Below are 17943 nucleotides of genomic sequence, written 5' to 3'. Positions count from 1 at the left end.
AAGTGGAACTTTGGATTCAGACGTGCCTCGATGCCTGCATGCCTGAGTCCACTGAAGGCAGCATTTTCCAGCCCTAGTTTTTAGTGTTTGAGTAATTATCCCATTCACCTGTTGTCCCATTAATAAGTTCATTTGTTCCTCAAAGTGCATAGTCCTGTCTTCTTTCGGTGTCGATGACATTAAGTGTTCCCTTGAATTATTCTTGTCGAGCACTTCCTTATATACAGAGACCCGTAACATACACCACCACCATCAGCAGCCTCGACCACTGATGCAAGGCAGAATGGATCCATGCTTTCATGTTGTTTACAAATTCTGACCCTACCATCTGAATGTCGCAGCAGAAATCGAGACCAGGCATCATTTCCCCAATATTTTATTGTCCAATTTTAGTGAGCCCATGCACCTGGTGTGCTGCCGTAGCTCATTTGCTTTAAGGTTGAGCATGTTGAGCATCTTCTCTCGGTTGTAATGAGTGGTTATTTGCGTTACTGTTGCCTCCGACCTCTAGTATCAACAAGAACTGCCACGCACTGGATATTTTCTCTTTTTCTGACCATTCTCTGTAACCCCTAGAGATAGTTGTACTTGAAAATCCTAGTAGATCAGCAGTTTCTGAAATGCTCCAGCCAGCCAGTCTGGCACATAGGCCGTTCGCAGGTCTCGAGGCCCAATTCCAATTTGTTGACCATCCAATTCATTTATGTATTTTGACGACCAGCTTACATCTGATGCATGTGACGCATATCTGATATCTGCATTTGCACTATACATTTAGCAAAATAACCCAAGGTAGATGTACTGACCCGGAAAAGCTTAGGCCGTTATGGAAGTAAAAACATCTCAATAAGCAATGGATGCAGACAAAATGATAATCCAAGCTTTCGCTTTCTGCACCATCTTTAAAGGTCAACAAAACATTGGGTTGAGCCTTTGTCCTCTATTGTGCCATTGAAAAGAGTCCACCTGAGTTGACTTCACCATCACTTTTTCATTGACGTACGACTCGCATAGACTGAAATATAACCTCTGAGTCCATGTGCTTTTGTCTTGCTCTCTCGTTTGTGGATCATATCCAATCTGTGCCACACGGGGGAAAAAAAAAATACTTAAATCCCTTTTTCCCCATTCAGATGCTTATTAACCAGCATGAGCAGTTAATCAACTCTTATGTGACAAATTCTTTTCCTATAACACACATGCTTTTGTTTTACCACTGCGTGTTGAAACACCTTTGATGTTTGGGATTTCTCAAAAGAAAATAGAACTGAACCAACCACTTTTTTTCCACCTGTGGGTGGGTCGAACATGACGTGACATCAGCATTTTAAAGTCTAACATGCTAACCTCCATTTATGATCCATGCAGTTTTATGACTTTTATTCACTGATAAACATGGCATATTTATAGTTTTGAAATGAATTTGCCACACCACACCACAAGACAGATAGATAGATAGATAGATAGATAGATAGATAGATAGATAGATAGATAGATAGATAGATAGATAGATAGATAGATAGATAGATAGATAGATAGATAGATAGATAGATAGATAGATAGATAGATAGATAGGTAGGTAGGTAGACAGACAGACAGACAGACAGACAGACAGATAGATAGAGATAGATAGATAGTCTATCCCCTCACAAAGGTTCAGAATCTACCTTGTCATCCCATTTACTGTAAATAAAGCATTGAAGGAACTCAGTATAAAAGAGTCAGAGACACACCTGCTGTGCTGCTTAAGTGGCTTTAATTCATGACCTACTGCAAACCCCCCAAGAATGTAGAAGATCGAGTACAGCCTCTGTGATGTGGCTTCCCAGACGTGTGTGTTCTCACAGCTCATCCCGCCCACTTCCTGCTGCGCGCCTGGAACTGCTCCTCAAACTTCTACTGATGTCACTGCACTTTGTCCACATACACATGGGAATCAATACAGACTCAAGAGACGACGACACTTGAATTGACACTTTCAGATGGAGATCAAGCGTATGTATTTCAACTTGTCATCTGTCAAAATGTCATTTATATCTTGTGTTTTATTTCATCATGTGTAGCTGATGATGCACCTGTGGTTGTAAATCCATAAAATCATAAAAAGCATCACTGTCTTTGTAATAATTACTGATTTTAAGCTATTGTTTTCGAATGCATTAGTGTGTAAAGGTTAGTGAATAGCTGTTGTATTCCTTTACAGACCAATAAAACTAATATTTTTAATACTTACTCTAACTATACAAAAATGTTAATTTGTCAAAACAATATATATAATGTTAAAATGTTTGTTAATTTCATCCTAAAACAGGTGTATTCATATATACTCAATATCAATTTAAGAAACAAGAAATGTTCCAGGAACTGAAGTTTCCTGTCAAAGGCAGCATCAGGTAAGATGTGCCACGCTTCAGTACCTTTACCTGTCGAAAACCTTTTCATGGCTCAGTTATGATAAAGTCAGCTTATATTTAAAACTTTTTACTCTTAGGTGAGGCAGGGGTCCGATGCATGTGGTTGACAGCTAAATAAAAGAGTGTCACTCCTAAGAGTTAAATTCTGACGTGTTTGTCTCCTTCCTTTCCAACAAGATCTCAACGAACTGTGAAAAGAGGAAGTTAGCCGTTAGTGGCATGTCAATGAACAAAAATATTCACAAGAGGTAGTGAACTTAAGTGACCTCATCGTTTTTATGTACTCATATTTAAGTTTACACTGTAAAAAAATATTTTGAATTTTTTTTACCTGGTTGCCTTAAAATTTTGAGTTCATTGAAATTAAACATTTTTGAGATTCGACAACCTTTATTAAAATATTATTTAAAGATTTTGTCAGCATATTGGGTAATTGTGTGTGTTTATTTCTGATGATGCAGTGAAACATGTCAAATAGTGCTATTTTCATGATTTATCACATTTATTATGCGGATACAATAATATTTTGAGTTTCGGTTTGTTAAACAAATTTCCTTCATTGTATCAACTCAAATTTTTTATTTCAATAAACTCAAAAATTTAAGACAACCAGGTTGCTTACTTTTTTAAGTTAAGCCAAAAAAAAAAAAAAAAAAAAATGTTTACAGTGCAGAAATGAAGTCAGCTTTAAAATGTTCACTATAGCATTCAAAATGTTGGGGAATTTTTTATTACACAATTGTGCTGCTAAATATTTTAATGGAAACCAAGATGATTTTTTGTTCAGAATTCTTTGATGGAAAGAAAGTTCAAAAGAACAGAATAAAAAATATATACTTTATAACAATTTTGTATATACCAATCATGACAAAATATTTGCAAATAATAGGATATAAGTTTTTCCCACACAACAAAGTCACATGTCTAGGTTAAATGAAAAATCAAAAGGTAAAAAATATATATTTTGCTTTAAAAAATACCATAATACAAATGATAAATAAATATGCTTATATTCTATTTAAAAATAAGCATAAATTATTATTCAAAATTAATTCATTATTATTAATTATTAATTTTTATGTTTAATTATTTATTTAGATTATATTATGCTTTTTCACTAATCTAATTAAATAAAAGTGAAATTATATATATATATATATATATATATATATATATATATATATATATATATATATATATATATATACTGATCAGGCATAACATAATGACCATCTTCCTAATATTGCGTTAGTCCCTCTTTTGCTGTCGAGGCATCCACTAACCCTGAAGGTGTGCTGTGGTATCTGGTACCAAGATGTTAGCAGCAGATCTTTTCAATCCTGTAAGTTGCATTACCCATCACAGTAACGTGATTCATCAAACCAGGTCACCTTCTTCCACTGCTCTGTGGTCCAGTTCTGATGCTCACGTGCCACTGTTGGCGCTTTCAGTGATGGACAAGGGTCAGCATGGGCACCCTCATGAAAGCCCCTTTCACACTGCGATTTCCGGCAAATACACGGATAATGCGACCCGGCATTTGTTCCCGGGCCGCTAGATTTTGTCCATTCACACAGCCAGCGAAATGCCGTAATATGTGCGCTTTCACACACAACCCGTAACGGTCCCGGGTCGAGTTGACACGTGACATCCTGATGTGACGTGTAATGGCGAGCGATCTCAGCTTCAGCGCGGATAGTAAGGAGCTCCGTGGTCTCGACTTGTGTCCAGTTTGTACACATTTCTGCTTGTTTAATTTTAGTTTCTTTTGTATACGAACACTCTCTGCGTTTAAAACACCGACTAGCTCTTCTGGAACTGCAGGGTTGTATTATTGAAAAAAACAGCTCTAGGAGTCGCACGATAACTACGTACACGTTGCGGCATATGTTACGGCTTTTGTTCACACAGCGCTCGTCCCGGGTCGAATTCGGTAAACAATCCCGGGACGTGGTTGCTTTCACACAGAAGGTGACACAGAAGAATGTTCCGGGAATATTGCGGGTCCGACGTGCAGTGTGAAAGTCACAACTTTGTATTCTGAGACCTTTCTATTAGAACCAGCATTTAATTCTTGAGTTGTAGCAGTTTGATCTGTCTGTTTGATCAGACCACACAGGCCAGCCTTCGCTCTCCACAAAATTTGACCCTCGCCATACTTGCCCATTTTTCCTGCTTCTAACACATCAACTTTGACATTTTTTTTCACTTGCTGCCTAATATATCCCACCCACTAAGGTGAAGTAATGAAGAGATAATCGGTGTTATGCACTTCACCTGTCAGTGGACATAATGTTATGCCTTTTTTTCTATTAACAAATTAAGATTTCTGGGGAATTGCCCTCAATTGTTATGAAAGTAGTCACAAATTGGCTGTTTTGAAAAAGAAAAAAAACACATTGGCTGTCTTAATGGTGCTAAAACATGCTTCATTTCCTTGTTCTTAACAGCTTTTGTGAGATTTACCTATTAAGTGAAATAAGAGATTTACAGTTTTCTAAATGGACATAACAGTCTCATGCGTCATTCAAACATTTGTCATTTACGTCAATGGGGATTTAAATGGGGAACTCAAATTTCCCTAAAGTATAGATATATATTCCTGTTGAACTGGAAATATCTGAGGAGAATAACCAACAAACCCACATCTCTTTAGGCAACTGGAAGTCACAAGCAATGCTAAACTGAAACCGGCAAAGAAAGTGCTATTCTCTGTGGAAATGATTGCCACGGATGCCATTTTTTTGTTTGTTACATACATTTTTTGTAACATTTGTCCACAATCAACCATAAGCTGCTCTGATTGATAATGTTCCTCACGACCTTCTTTAAGCTCACAGATCGTCGGTTGAGTGCTAAGAAAGTTATCATTATTTTATAGAACTGAACAAACATACTGTGTTGACTAAAGGGGTGTAATATACTGTCACACATCCTGGTGTCAACGCTCACAATCACATGACTGAAATTCTGATCTTTAACAGCATTGGTAGGAAGTTAAGCTTTGCATACGTACTTCAGTAAAGATATGAATCAATGGGAATTCTTGAGCACATTGGGAAATGGACACATCTAAAAGGAACACATGATTCATCTGAATGCTTGGTGAAAAGAATAGCGTAACATTTAAGTCATAATGTTGGGTGTATAAGCATCAATATATTAATCAGCTTCTTTCATCACTGCAGTGTTTAAAGCAAAAGAAGAAGAGAGAAAGAGAGAGAAGAAGTGAAAGAGTGGAGAATCTGGACATGCATGGCAGGATCTCGCAGTTGTTCTTGATTAATGCATTAACATGTGGCCTGGAGGTATGTTTGGCTGCTGGGACCATCTTCATTCCACCTATGCTGCTGGAGGCAGGGGTGGAGGAACGCTTCATGACCATGGTGCTGGGTAAGTGACTCAAAAACAGCTCTTGACAAAGTTGTTTCGGCGGGAGGTGGGTGCAGCTAACAGGGAACGTTCTGAGAAGTTTCTATCAGCATTCTCCCAGCAATAGAGCATTCCTTCAGAATAATTTTCTGGTCTTTAAACTTGTTTGACACAGTTTAAACAATGAGTCAAAACATCATCAATCCTTCTTCAAATACATGTTTTTGTCTTACTCACTATGGTAAGCCTTTTATAAGCATTTATAATTTACACCGGGCGGGATGGTTTTCGCAGGAAATATTGTATATGTCACTCGCCCGTGCGTGTCTCATCATATCCTTCAAGAGCGTTTCGCCAGGTACTTTGATGTGTGTGTGTTGTGCGAGTCACAAGTAAGAGAGGTTGACATGGTAACACTTTATTTTGATGGTCACTTTTAAAACATTGTGTCGAATTAGTAACTTTGCAACTACATGTTAACTGACTCTCATTAGAGTATTAGTAGACTTTCTGCTTAATAGTGTGGTGCAGGTATGACGTCACTTTGTAGCTCAACCAGCAGTTCGCATCAAACTGGTTCCCTTGAGAAAAACCCAATAGGATTTTCCCATAGCCTTTTGGATTATCGCAAAAAACAAGCTCTACAAACAACATAATTGTACTCTGTGAGAAAATTATAAGCGTGATAACACAACAATATTTTGTTTACTCAATATTTAACTAAAATGTATATATAATTTGTTATTGTACAACAGCAAAATAGCACGTTTTACAATATAGACATTTAAAGGTGCACTATGTAGTATTTTGCAGTAAAATATCCAAAAACCACTAGGCCAGTGTTGAATATTTTGTTCAGTTGTGTCCTTACAATATCCCAAATGTTTCCAACTATTTGTAAATTGTGAGAAAATTGCTATTTTAACCAAGGAGCCGGGCCGTCTGAGGGAGTTGCCGGTGAATGGCGTCATATCTGCGTTACCCTCGGTTTCCGGTTTTATTCTGCCAAAACGTTTTACTCTTAGCAGTGTGAACAAGTGTCACAACGCACATGTCATAACATCATTTTAAACAGACTTAAATGGATCTAATATGATAAACAGAGTTGTGTTACCTCATACTCATGGTCGGAAAAGCGGAAATGGCGCCAGGGACTGTGTCCCTTCATAATAAAAGTCCCGCTACTCGCGAGGCGTGTGTTTGCGTAACAATCGCTCCAGCGGCCTTGCTCAGCTCCTCAACACTCGCTCCTGCTCTGCTTCATACTACAGTAACGTTAATAACCGCATCCATCAACATGATTTCTGCCACAGTCCTATCCCGATTCTTTCCCACCGGCTGTGAGGTGAAGACCACATGTCCCAAGATTCTGAGCTAATACTTGGCGTCATCAAAATATGCCTTTGTTTTGAATAAGCGCCCTCTTGTGGATAGGAAAAAGACAGTGCAGCTTTAACATAAGAATATAATAGGTTATATAAGGGGTGAATTTAGGGTGATTGGGACATTTTTGCAATTGAGGTAACTTGGAAAAAGTGTCCCAATCCACCTGAATTCACCCCTATGTATGAATTCACTGACATTTTGTGTACTAAACAATGTTTTATGATTTTTGTTTTATTTCAGCTGTGGGACCTGTGCTGGGGTTGATCGCTGTCCCTCTTATTGGTTCAGCGAGTGATAGCTTGAGAAGTAAATATGGTCGCCGGCGCCCTTTCATATGGGTATTGTGCATGGGCGTCCTGGTTGGGCTTTTGATAATCCCTCAGACATCCACCCTTTTCACCCTGCTCACAAAACCGCAGCAGCATTGGCTGAAGGTCCCTTTGCTCGTCCTTGCTATTTGTTTGGTGGAATTCTGTGGACAGGCCTGCTTCACCCCTTTGGAGGCCTTGGTTTCGGACCTCTTCCCTGGAGAGGAGGAGAGTCGTAAGGCTTTCTCCATCTTCTCCCTTATGCTCAGTCTGGGCGGATGCATTGGCTACCTGCTGCCCGCGGTCGACTGGACCACTTCAGACACTGTGGTCTACCTGGGTGGACAAGAGGCCTTCATCTACATTGTGTTGACTTTCATCTTTCTCACCTGTCTGATGGGTACGACCTTCATCTCTGAGGAGCCGACAGTACGAGAAAGGCCGGTGGAAGTTGAGGCGTCCAGAAAGCCGGAAATCCTGAAGACTTGCTGCTCCCCCTGTGCGTTGTTTCCCAGATTTGTGCTTTTGCGAAGGACGTTCTCTAGTCTCTTTTCTGTGGTTCCCCGAATCTACTCGCTGTGCAGCCGCATGCCGAAAGTCATAGCAAGGCTGTTCATTGCTGAGTTGTGCAGCTGGATGGCACTCATGTCCTTTATGCTCTTCTACGCAGACTTTGTCGGAGAGGGATTGTATAACGGGGTGCCCAGTGAAGAGCCAGGCACCCCAGGAAGGACTCGCTATGATGAAGGTGCCGGTTTATTTGTAATATACAGAAAAAAGTATTTTGTCTAATTCCACTTTCCACACACACACGCACACGTTTGTTTTTGTGACATATGTGGACATTCCATATAGGCGTAATGGTTTTTATACCGTAAAAACGTATTTTCTATCCCCCTACCCCTAAACCTACCCATCACAGGAAACATTCTGCATTTTTACTTTCTAAAAAAACCTCATCCTGTATGATTTATAAGAATTTTAAAAAGTGGGGACATGGCCAATGTCCTCATATTTTGCCCTCTCCTTGTAATACCTACAGTATGGCATTGTACACATTTGTGTCCTGATATTTCACAAACACACACACACGCACACGCACACACACACGCACACACACACGTCTGGTTCACTATCTTTTTGGAGACTCTCTAGGCGTAATGTTTTTTATACAGTACAAACTACATCCTATCCCCCTAGGTGATCTCAAGTTTTACTATCCTTATGGGGACATTTGGTCCTCACAATGTAATATAAACAGGGACACACACACACACGTTGCTTTATCTTTCTTGCTGCATTGGTGAAAAAAAAATCTGAAAATTCTGAAATTCTGAAAAACTGCATCATGGATTGAGCAAAAATGTATAGGATATTAAGCAGCACAGCTGTTTTCAACATTAATAATGATCAGAAATGTTTCTTGATTATGAAATCATCATATTATCATGTGACAGGGCAGATTGGAGTAACATTTGCACTGTATTTATATATCAATATTTTTGTGCGCTTCTCTATGTCTCTCCAGGTGTGCGAATGGCCAGTCTGGGTCTTTTCCTTCAATGTGTGACCTCAGTGATCTTCTCTTTGCTCATGGAGCGTTTGGTGTTGTGCATAGGAATCAGAAAGCTCTATATGAGCAGTGTGGTGCTGCTGGCCGTGAGTACAGCAATTATGACCGTATCCCACAACATTACACTAGTCACCATCATGGCCGCAGCTACAGGATATACCTTCTGCATTCTGCAGATTCTGCCATACACGCTCATATGTCTATACCACTCAAATGCACCGGTAAGGACTCCAAACGATGCATTATGCAAATATGCAAAGAGATTTTATCCTAACCAACTGCATCCCTCGATTTCCAGGTGTTTCTCACCGCCGACAAACGGGTCAGATCAGTTGAGGTGCAGCAGAAAAGATCCAATGGGTTCGTTAATGGTGCGTTACCATTCCAGAGCAATATCAAAAATGCACAATTCATTGATCTGCATGTGTCTGTCCCCGTGGACCCTCATCCTGCACAAGCCTCAGCCTTCAGAGGTATGGGTACAGACATCGCCTTATTAGACAGTGCTTACCTGCTGTCTCAGGTGGTGCCCTCCCTCTTCATGGGCTCCATCGTGCAGCTCTTCAGTGTGACCGCGTACATGGCCTGTGCGTCTCTGCTGAGTGTTGTGGCTGTGTATTTCTCCAGTAAGATCATCTTCGAGAAGGCGGATATTGATCCAAGTAGATTACCTAGAGCAAAGGACTCTGGATAATGATGACAAAATACCATAAAAGACAGCTGGTTCTGTTTAATGTCCTTCAGATGAGACGTTAAACCGAGGTTCTGACTCTCTGTGGTCATTACAAATCCCAGGAAAAAGAGTAAGGGTGTAACTCCGGCATCCTGGCCAAATCATGTCCAGTGGCCTCTGTCCATCATGGCCTCCTAATCATCCTCATATACTGATTGGCTTCATCACCCGGTCTCCTCTCCACCAATAAGCTGGTGTGTGATGGCCGTTCTGGTGCGATATGTGTAGCTGGTGTAGGATCATCCAGGTGGATGCTGCACATTGGTGGTGGTTGTAGAGATTCCACAGGATTCCCCTTCTAGTATGTAAAGTGCTTTTAGTACCCAGAATAAATGTAACAAATTATTATGGGATAGTAGTATACATTTAAATCAGCCCATGATATACTCATCCTCAAGTCATAGGTGTATACAACATTCTTCTTTCAGATTAATACAATTTAGCTATATTAAAAAATGCACTGGAACGCCAGTCTCAGTTAGCGGAAGTCAGAGATTATAGTTTGTTACACAAATGTAAAAATGCATTGCTTCACTTCAAAAAGCCTTTATTAAACACCCAGAGCCATGTGGAGCACTTTTATGATGGGAAGATGCACTTTTATGGACCGCCATAAAGCTTGGAAGAGCCTGTTTTAAAAAAAATATATAACTCAGATTGTATTCGTCTGACAGAAGAACGTCATATAAACCTAGGATGACTTGAGGGTGAGTTATCATTTTTGGGTGAACTATCACTTTAAAGGTACACTATCGCTGAAATCAAATACTTCCCTACGATATAGTATGCGAAAAACAGTATGCCAACATAGTATGTCATATTTAAAGTACGCATTTGAAGGTTACTTTACTGGGATTTATGAATGGCAGTGAAACCACGCAACTGAAAAAAAAAGTTATATAGTGTACCTTTAAGCAAGCACTATACTCTCAGAAAAAAAAGGTACAGTGCTGTCACTGGGGCAGTACCCTAAGGTACAAAAGTGAAAAGGTACATCTTTGTACCTTACTCACCCCTAAATGGTACATATAAGTTTTTTAAGAGTGCATATTAGCACCTTAAAGGTACATAGTAGTACCATTTTGGTTTTGTACCTTAAGGAACCGCCCCAGTGACAGCAACCTTTTTTTTTCCTGACAGTGTATGGTCATACATTTTGAAAGGGTCTTTACTGAGTATTAAATGCTATAAATGATCATTTATTTTATAATTAATATATTTGACAGAACTTTTGTTGTCTAACCTGTGGATTGCAATATTATATTTGTTTTATTGCACAATGTTACATATTAAGGATAGCAATTACACAAGTAAATATGCTGAATGTATGTTTTAAAGACTAAAGAGAAAGACATTGAACCTTGCGGCAAAAACCTGTACCTGTAAAAGAAGTGATGCTTACATATTTGGTGCAGAGGTTATTCATTATTTTAAGAGAGGAATAAGTCATGCTGGTTTCTATTATTATTATGCTAATTAATAGGAGAAATCTGCGTATGCTGTTTATTTCTCCAGTAAGATCATCTTGAGAAGACAGATATTGATGCAAGATGAATGGGATGTTACATGCAGAGCAAAACTATAAAGGGCAGCTGGTTCTGTTTAATGTTTTTGGAAAGATGGCAACGTGCAATTAAGGCTTAAATGCATTACAAGTCATTTATATAAAATGAAATAAAAAAAAACACTGAGTGGATAATATTCAGCAAACAATATGTGGTCATACGGTCTTTTATGAGCATTGAATTATATGCATGATCATTTATATATCACAATTCATACGACATAACTTTTGTTATCTAACCTGTGGCTTGCAATATTGCAATCTGGCACAGAGTAATACTGATTAAAGAGAGCAATTTTATTTTATTATTAGTTTACATGGGTGTACTGAAGTGCAGAAAAGTAAATGTGCTGAATGTATTATTTAAAATGAGGATGAGTGACAGTTTTAGGCTTTGAACCTTGTGATACAACCCTGTGCAAGAAGTGATGTTTACATATTTAGTCCAGAGATTATTAATCTTTAGAGAAGAATAAGTATGCTGATTCTTAATTTATTATTAGATTTTATTGTGATTAATTGATTGTAGAAAAAGTCTCCAATGCTTATCTCAATGATTTATCTGATTTAATAGCACTCTAGTTGCCAGATAGATAGATCTATGCATTGCATTTTATTTCATTCGTAACAAATGTACATTTGTATTTGTTTTGGTACTAAGATATAATGTCTTTTAAAATGGCAACTCGGCTATATCTACAAGAAAACAGCAAAAGTAGTTCAAATTAAATCCAATAAACTTCGACTGTTTATTACTGGCTGTGTTGAATAGCATTCATTTTCAGGCAGTCATTCTTCATCACTGGATGGGTGGCATCAGTCAGTTTTTTATCAGCTACTGCCATCTACAGTCTCTTTAGCAGCTGTTTTCATTTCGTGTTGCTCCATCCATCATTCACGCTGTTTTCTCCTTACATCTTTAAAAATAAATATAAGAAATGCATTTTTTTTTGTATTTGTATTTTTCTATGTGCCAATGAATAAATAAAATCTTAAAGCATAAAATGTAATCTTTATCTTGTTTATCTTGTTAACTTGTAAAAAAAGAAACACACTTGACACACTTAATATTTCATTATTATATCATTTCGTATTTACGTTTTATTGAAATGTTGCATTTAAAAAAAGTATATAATAATGATTATGAATGACCCCGGAAATTAATTCTGCTTTGAACGGGTTAAAAGTTTTGCTTGTGAATGATGTACGCAAAGGCATGTATTAAATGTGCAGAAATGCATTGAGGTATTTTTTCCCCCTCTTTGCTTTCGTTGGATGTTTTTCCAATTCTTATGAATAATTCATGAGTTTTTTTACTCTAACCAATGACGTACCTCGTTTCGGAGCGAGCCCCCGCCACGCAACCAATCAGAAGCCGGGAATCGGATCCGTGCCCTCGAATGCATTGCGATGCGTGTCATGTGACAGGACCCAGCGAGAAATGCCAACATGGAACCGTGGCAAGGACGATGTTCTTCCCAACAATAACACTGAAAGAGACATCTGGATTCATCCTATGTCGTGCATCCATTCTCCGGATATTTCAATCCATATTTACACAAGGTAATGAGACATAACTATATCGTTTTGCGTTCGATAAAAACAAATCGAAGCGTATTTTTAACAGAGGGTCAGATTCGATCTAAATGACCCCACTTTGATGAACTTGACACCTGTTTCTGGCAGTGTTGTGTCTGTGTTGTCCAAAAGCTGCAGTTTTCCTCGGCTGTGTGTTGGGAGCATGTGTGCAGGCCTGTTTCCCTGCCCTGCCTACGCACTTTGGCGAAACACATGTCTGGTGCCTCGTGTGTGTGGTGTAGTTGAGCATTGGTGCAGTTTTTATGCAAGTTTGATTAAGTAGTGTTTCTAATAATGAGTTTAGAGTGCATTGTGACTTACGTTGTGATTTGTGTTGTGTTGTGTTGTGATGGTGTTTTTAATAGCCCCTCCTCTTTCTACCCCTTGAACCTTTGTGATTTAATCTCTGAAAGCATGGTAATGATGAGCATGGGTGCATGAAAACACTGGCCCCTTATGGTGTTTTGATGCTTAAAATGCATTTTCATTGCATCTGATACGCAATTTTGGATTTAACTTAAATTAGCCTATCTGTACTAGCTTGCCATAAGCCGACATTTATTGGCTGTGTGAATTATGTAAACGATCAGAAAGTGTATGTTTTTTTGTTTGTTGAAAAAACAAAACAAAACAAACAAAAATAACGTTTATTATTAAAAAAATTTTTTTTTGGTGAAATTTGTGTTCGTGCTACCAATCTTAAATAAATGAAATAAATGAAGAAAATAAATGCTACTTGTTTTAATATTTTATTTTCTAATGTATGGTGAATCATGCCACAGAACCTGTCAAGAATGCAAGTCATATTTCACCCAATATAATATAGCTTAAAGAAATTATAGCCTACCATCATGCAATATATATATATAAATTAGTATTTACTACCAATAATTAATTAATATGTATTATTTATTTTGAATATTATAGTGCCATATATATATATATATATATATATATATATATATATATATATATATATATATATATAAACTTGTGAGTGGTTGTGTGTTGATACTGTATATAGTACCAGTCAAAAGTTTGGAAACATCAATTTTTTTTTAATGTGTTTGAAAGGTGTATCTTATGCTCATCAAGCCTGCATTTATTCAAAAATACAGAAAAAAAATAATATTGGGAAATATAATTTCTATTTAAAACGAAAGATTTCTACTTTAATGTACTTTAAAATATTATTTATTTTTGTGATGCAAAGCTGAATTTTCATCAGCCATTACTCTCTCATGATCCTTTCAGAAATCTTTCTAATATGCTGATTTATTATAAATATTAGAAACAGTTGTGCTGCTTAATATTTCTATTTATAATATATGGATTTTGGGTGAAATGTGATCTTAAATGTATTCACTTATTTTAAATGTCCAAATACTTTAGCACGCCACTGTACGGAATCCTTGTTAACACATTTCTAACTTTCTTTTTTGACGCAGTGTTTACAAACCGTGGCAATATCTTCAGCCTTCCTCTGATCTGCACACCAACAAATGGTCTCCATAAGTGACAAAGCGGTGGCCACTGCTAATGAATTGTTCGTGGACCATGGTTTGGCCACCTTGCCTTTCTTCGAGATGGGCGGCAGTGAGAGCAGCGAGAGGGGAAGCTCCATCTCGTGCTCCAGTCCCGAAACGGAAGACGTCGGGGCCCGACTCAGCTACAGCCCAGGGGAGGAAGACGAGGACGAGGGGCCGCTGCAGATCTTTTTAGACTCCACCGAGGAGCTTTTGACTCAGCCGCCCAAGCTGCCTGATTTCATACCGCAGCTGTCCAGCACCTTCTCGCCGACCCTGGAGGACATCGAGGAATTCTTGATGGAGAAGATGGAGCTGGTGAGAGATGGTCCTCTGAGTCCCGAGGAAAAGTCAAAGGAGGATGAGCCTCTCGTGCAGCCGTCTTCCCCCAGTGACGCAGAGCCGAAATCCAACACGACCTCACCGGCCCCTGCCACTCAGAGTGTTAACGCCACGGCTAATACTGCTCCGGTGCTCGTTGGTGCTCCATTTGTGCTTCAGCTGCAACCTCTCCAGCTAAGCCACACCCTCCAACAGTCTGACACCCAATCGGGCGTGGCTAACGGGCTCAGAGTGGCCCACCTGGTGCTCGGTGTCCAAGGGGCACAGAACATTACCCTTCTTTCACCACAGGTGCCCTCAGCAACTTTCCTCTCCATCATGGGCGAGGCCGTCAATCAAGACCAAAAGTATGTGAAGATCGCTCCCCTGCCCATTGCCGTCAGGGCGGTCGGAATAGCGGGTGCAGGCCTGGTCAAAGCCATCACACCACGTCCTTCCAGGTCCACTACGGAAACCTTGCGGGTACATAAATGCTCTCACCCAGGGTGCGAGAAGATGTACACTAAGAGCAGCCACCTGAAGGCTCATTTCCGCAGACACACAGGGGAGAAACCTTACCTGTGCAGCTGGCCAGACTGTGGGTGGAGGTAAGTGTTGAACCCAGACGTTTCGTCATAACATTAAAATTATCAAATCAAAAAATGACCCTATTTGTTTTCGTAAACTACTACTTTTTTGCTCTTAGAGATTTGTTGGCGCACAAAAAATACATCTGCATATTCTTTCATAAAAACGTGCCGTCTATGTTGACGATATTGACCGATGTCATCTAGGCCGTACAAGCTATTGGTTAATGTTTATGCTATGGCAAAAGTGCACTACCATTCATAAGTTTAAGGGTTGGTATGATTTTTAAGATGAGTCTCTTATGCTCACCAAAGCTGCATTTATTTGATCAAAAATTAATTAAAATTACATTGCTGCTTTCTATCATTTTATTACTAGAAATTGATATTATATTATACATTTTCTGCAGCCGTTTAGTCTTCAGTGTCACATGATCCTTTAGAAATAATTCTAAAATGCTGATTTGCTGCTCAAACTTTTCCCCCCTTATTATCAATGTAAAAAACAATTATGCTGCTGAATATTTTTGTGCAAACTAATAATTTTTTTTCAGGATTATATGATAAATGGAAACTTAAAAAAACAAAAAACAGCATTTATTTGAATTGAAATAGAAATTTAAATCTCTTTACTAATGCATTTTTTTTATGACTAGAAATATTAATTTCTTTCAAAAAACGTTAAATTTTTCAAAAAATATTAATTTCTTTAAAACAAAACATAAAAGCATAAAAAGTGATTGCCATTGAAATTTTAAATACTTATTTATTTATAAATGTATATTAAATAATAAATATGTATTTATTCAATTTTTTTGACCTATGTTCAAAATGTTTGATTGCCTAGAAATATCTCTTTGTGAATGTCATTTCTATGAGATGAATTAAAAAATCTTGACCTGGTAATGAATGACTGAAAGTTCACGAGTAAGCCATAGACCTCATTCACAGCAGCCCCATCTTTTGTGTTTCTGGATTGTTCTGCTGACGAAACACTGGAAAACTTTTCCAATAAATTTCAGTAAACCAAAAACTCCAGACAAAGCTGAGCTGTGATTAGGAGCTTTTTACAGTGGATGCCGTTCAAAACATGGTACAGCTAACCCTCACAGCCTTGCTTTCAAACCCATCATGGCGCTGCTCTGAATGAGGTCTATTGGTCGACTAACAGTAATGTGGGAATAGGTTGTAAGCTGATTAACATCAAAACCTGTAATGGGCCCTTGAATTGAGCTGACGTGCATGTCCTGCTGTGTTTTATGCTTTAAAGGTTCTCTCGCTCCGATGAGCTGTCCCGCCATCGGCGGTCTCACTCGGGAGTCAAGCCTTACGAGTGCACAATGTGCGACAAAAAGTTTGCCAGGAGCGACCACCTATCCAAACACACCAAGGTGCACCGGGGTCCTCGTGCCGGCAGACTGGTCAGGACAAACGTCTGATCCTGGGATAAAACTGGAGTGTGATTCCTGGAGTCTGAGAGGGAAAGCTATGATATCTAAACGGGCTCACGAGCTGTAATAACCCTCCGCCTTCATTTTTGTCTCCGTTTCCTCCCCCACTTTTTTGATCGTTTATCCAGATGTTTGTGTTTCTTGGTGCTACAGTCAGCTAACTTGAAACTCAGGGATGTGATTAAGCTCAAAGCAGATTTCTGGCTTTTTGGTGAGTTAAAATTAATCTCACAGTCGATTTCATCACGTTTCGTCCGGTGCAAAGATATAGGTTGAGCTGCAACAGATTACAAGATCTGTTTTAATTGCCTTTAAACCTAGTTTGCAGGAAGTCTGGAGATCTAAAAAACAATACGGAGTCTAATTTGAGGAGACGCGTTTCCTGTACATTTTGTGAATATTGTGTTATAGATCTAACCAGGTGAAAATATAAAAGGAATACAGTATTTTGGTTAGCTGTAGCACATTAAATAAAGCCAGAATGCTGCAATTTCCCTTCCTTTTAAATGAAGACATTATGCACTATGATTTAGGCTGTAATATTATGCATTATCAAATATGGCCTCTATCACGGTGAATCTCAAGATAAATGTCAAGAAATGCAATAATTTTGCAATAATTTAAAAAGCACTAAATTACTGTTGTTGGATCGATTAATCGTGATTAATCGCATTATTTTTTTTACTTTTTTTTTGCATAATATGTGTGTGTATATATATATATATATATATATATATATATATAATATACAGTATATATATACTGGTCTGTATAAACACATGTATATTTATGTGTATCTACACATATATATATATATATATATATATATATATATATATATATATATATATATATATATATATATATATATATATATATATATATATATATATATATATATATAAAATAAAGTAATATATACACACATTATGCAAATAAAAACTTTTGTTAAATGCGATTAATCGCGATTAATCGATTAGACAGCACTAAAATAAATAGAAAAAAATGCGGTTGCATAAAGAAAATATTATATTCTGTAATATTATTTTTAAGCTGAGTATATTTATCCCTCAAACTTGTTTGTCATGCAAGAACATCTTTGTCATAATTGTAACTCCAAAAACATCTCA

At 38.0% G+C, this 17943-nt stretch overlaps 2 protein-coding genes and 1 long non-coding RNA gene across 4 annotated transcripts; 2 read left to right on the top strand and 1 right to left on the bottom strand.

The window, feature by feature from the left end:
- The first annotated feature begins 1759 nt into the window (after positions 1-1759).
- On the top strand, positions 1760-10128 carry slc45a3 (solute carrier family 45 member 3). 2 transcript variants are annotated; one of them, XM_067431472.1, is made up of 6 exons: positions 1760-1995; positions 2312-2393; positions 5603-5807; positions 7413-8228; positions 9009-9274; positions 9352-10128. In XM_067431472.1, exons 3-6 carry the CDS (start codon positions 5666-5668, stop codon positions 9745-9747), a joined length of 1620 nt encoding a protein of 539 aa, XP_067287573.1. In that variant the 5' UTR covers positions 1760-1995; positions 2312-2393; positions 5603-5665; the 3' UTR covers positions 9748-10128. The 2 variants fall into 2 exon arrangements, with proteins under 2 accessions (XP_067287573.1, XP_067287572.1); XM_067431471.1 differs by lacking the exons at positions 1760-1995; positions 2312-2393 and adding an exon at positions 5405-5519.
- Positions 10129-10805: 677 nt separating this feature from the next.
- LOC137058542 (uncharacterized) lies at positions 10806-13323 on the bottom strand. Its single transcript, XR_010900736.1, has 3 exons — positions 13250-13323; positions 12685-12840; positions 10806-12267 (listed from the first exon to the last, which is right to left on the bottom strand). It is a non-coding gene; the product is annotated as an uncharacterized lncRNA (long non-coding RNA).
- Positions 12763-17518, top strand: si:ch211-117k10.3 (Krueppel-like factor 15). Its single transcript, XM_067431834.1, has 3 exons — positions 12763-12913; positions 14377-15383; positions 16633-17518. The coding sequence occupies exons 2-3, from the start codon at positions 14431-14433 to the stop codon at positions 16799-16801; spliced, it is 1122 nt and encodes a 373-aa protein (XP_067287935.1). The 5' UTR covers positions 12763-12913; positions 14377-14430; the 3' UTR covers positions 16802-17518.
- Positions 17519-17943: the final 425 nt, after the last annotated feature.

Source organism: Pseudorasbora parva, chromosome 22 (genome assembly GCF_024679245.1).
Source record: "Pseudorasbora parva isolate DD20220531a chromosome 22, ASM2467924v1, whole genome shotgun sequence".
Classification (NCBI taxonomy): Eukaryota; Metazoa; Chordata; class Actinopteri; order Cypriniformes; family Gobionidae; genus Pseudorasbora; species Pseudorasbora parva.
The sequence above is the reverse complement of the archived record's forward strand: the minus strand, read 5'-3'. Positions and strand labels throughout refer to the sequence as shown.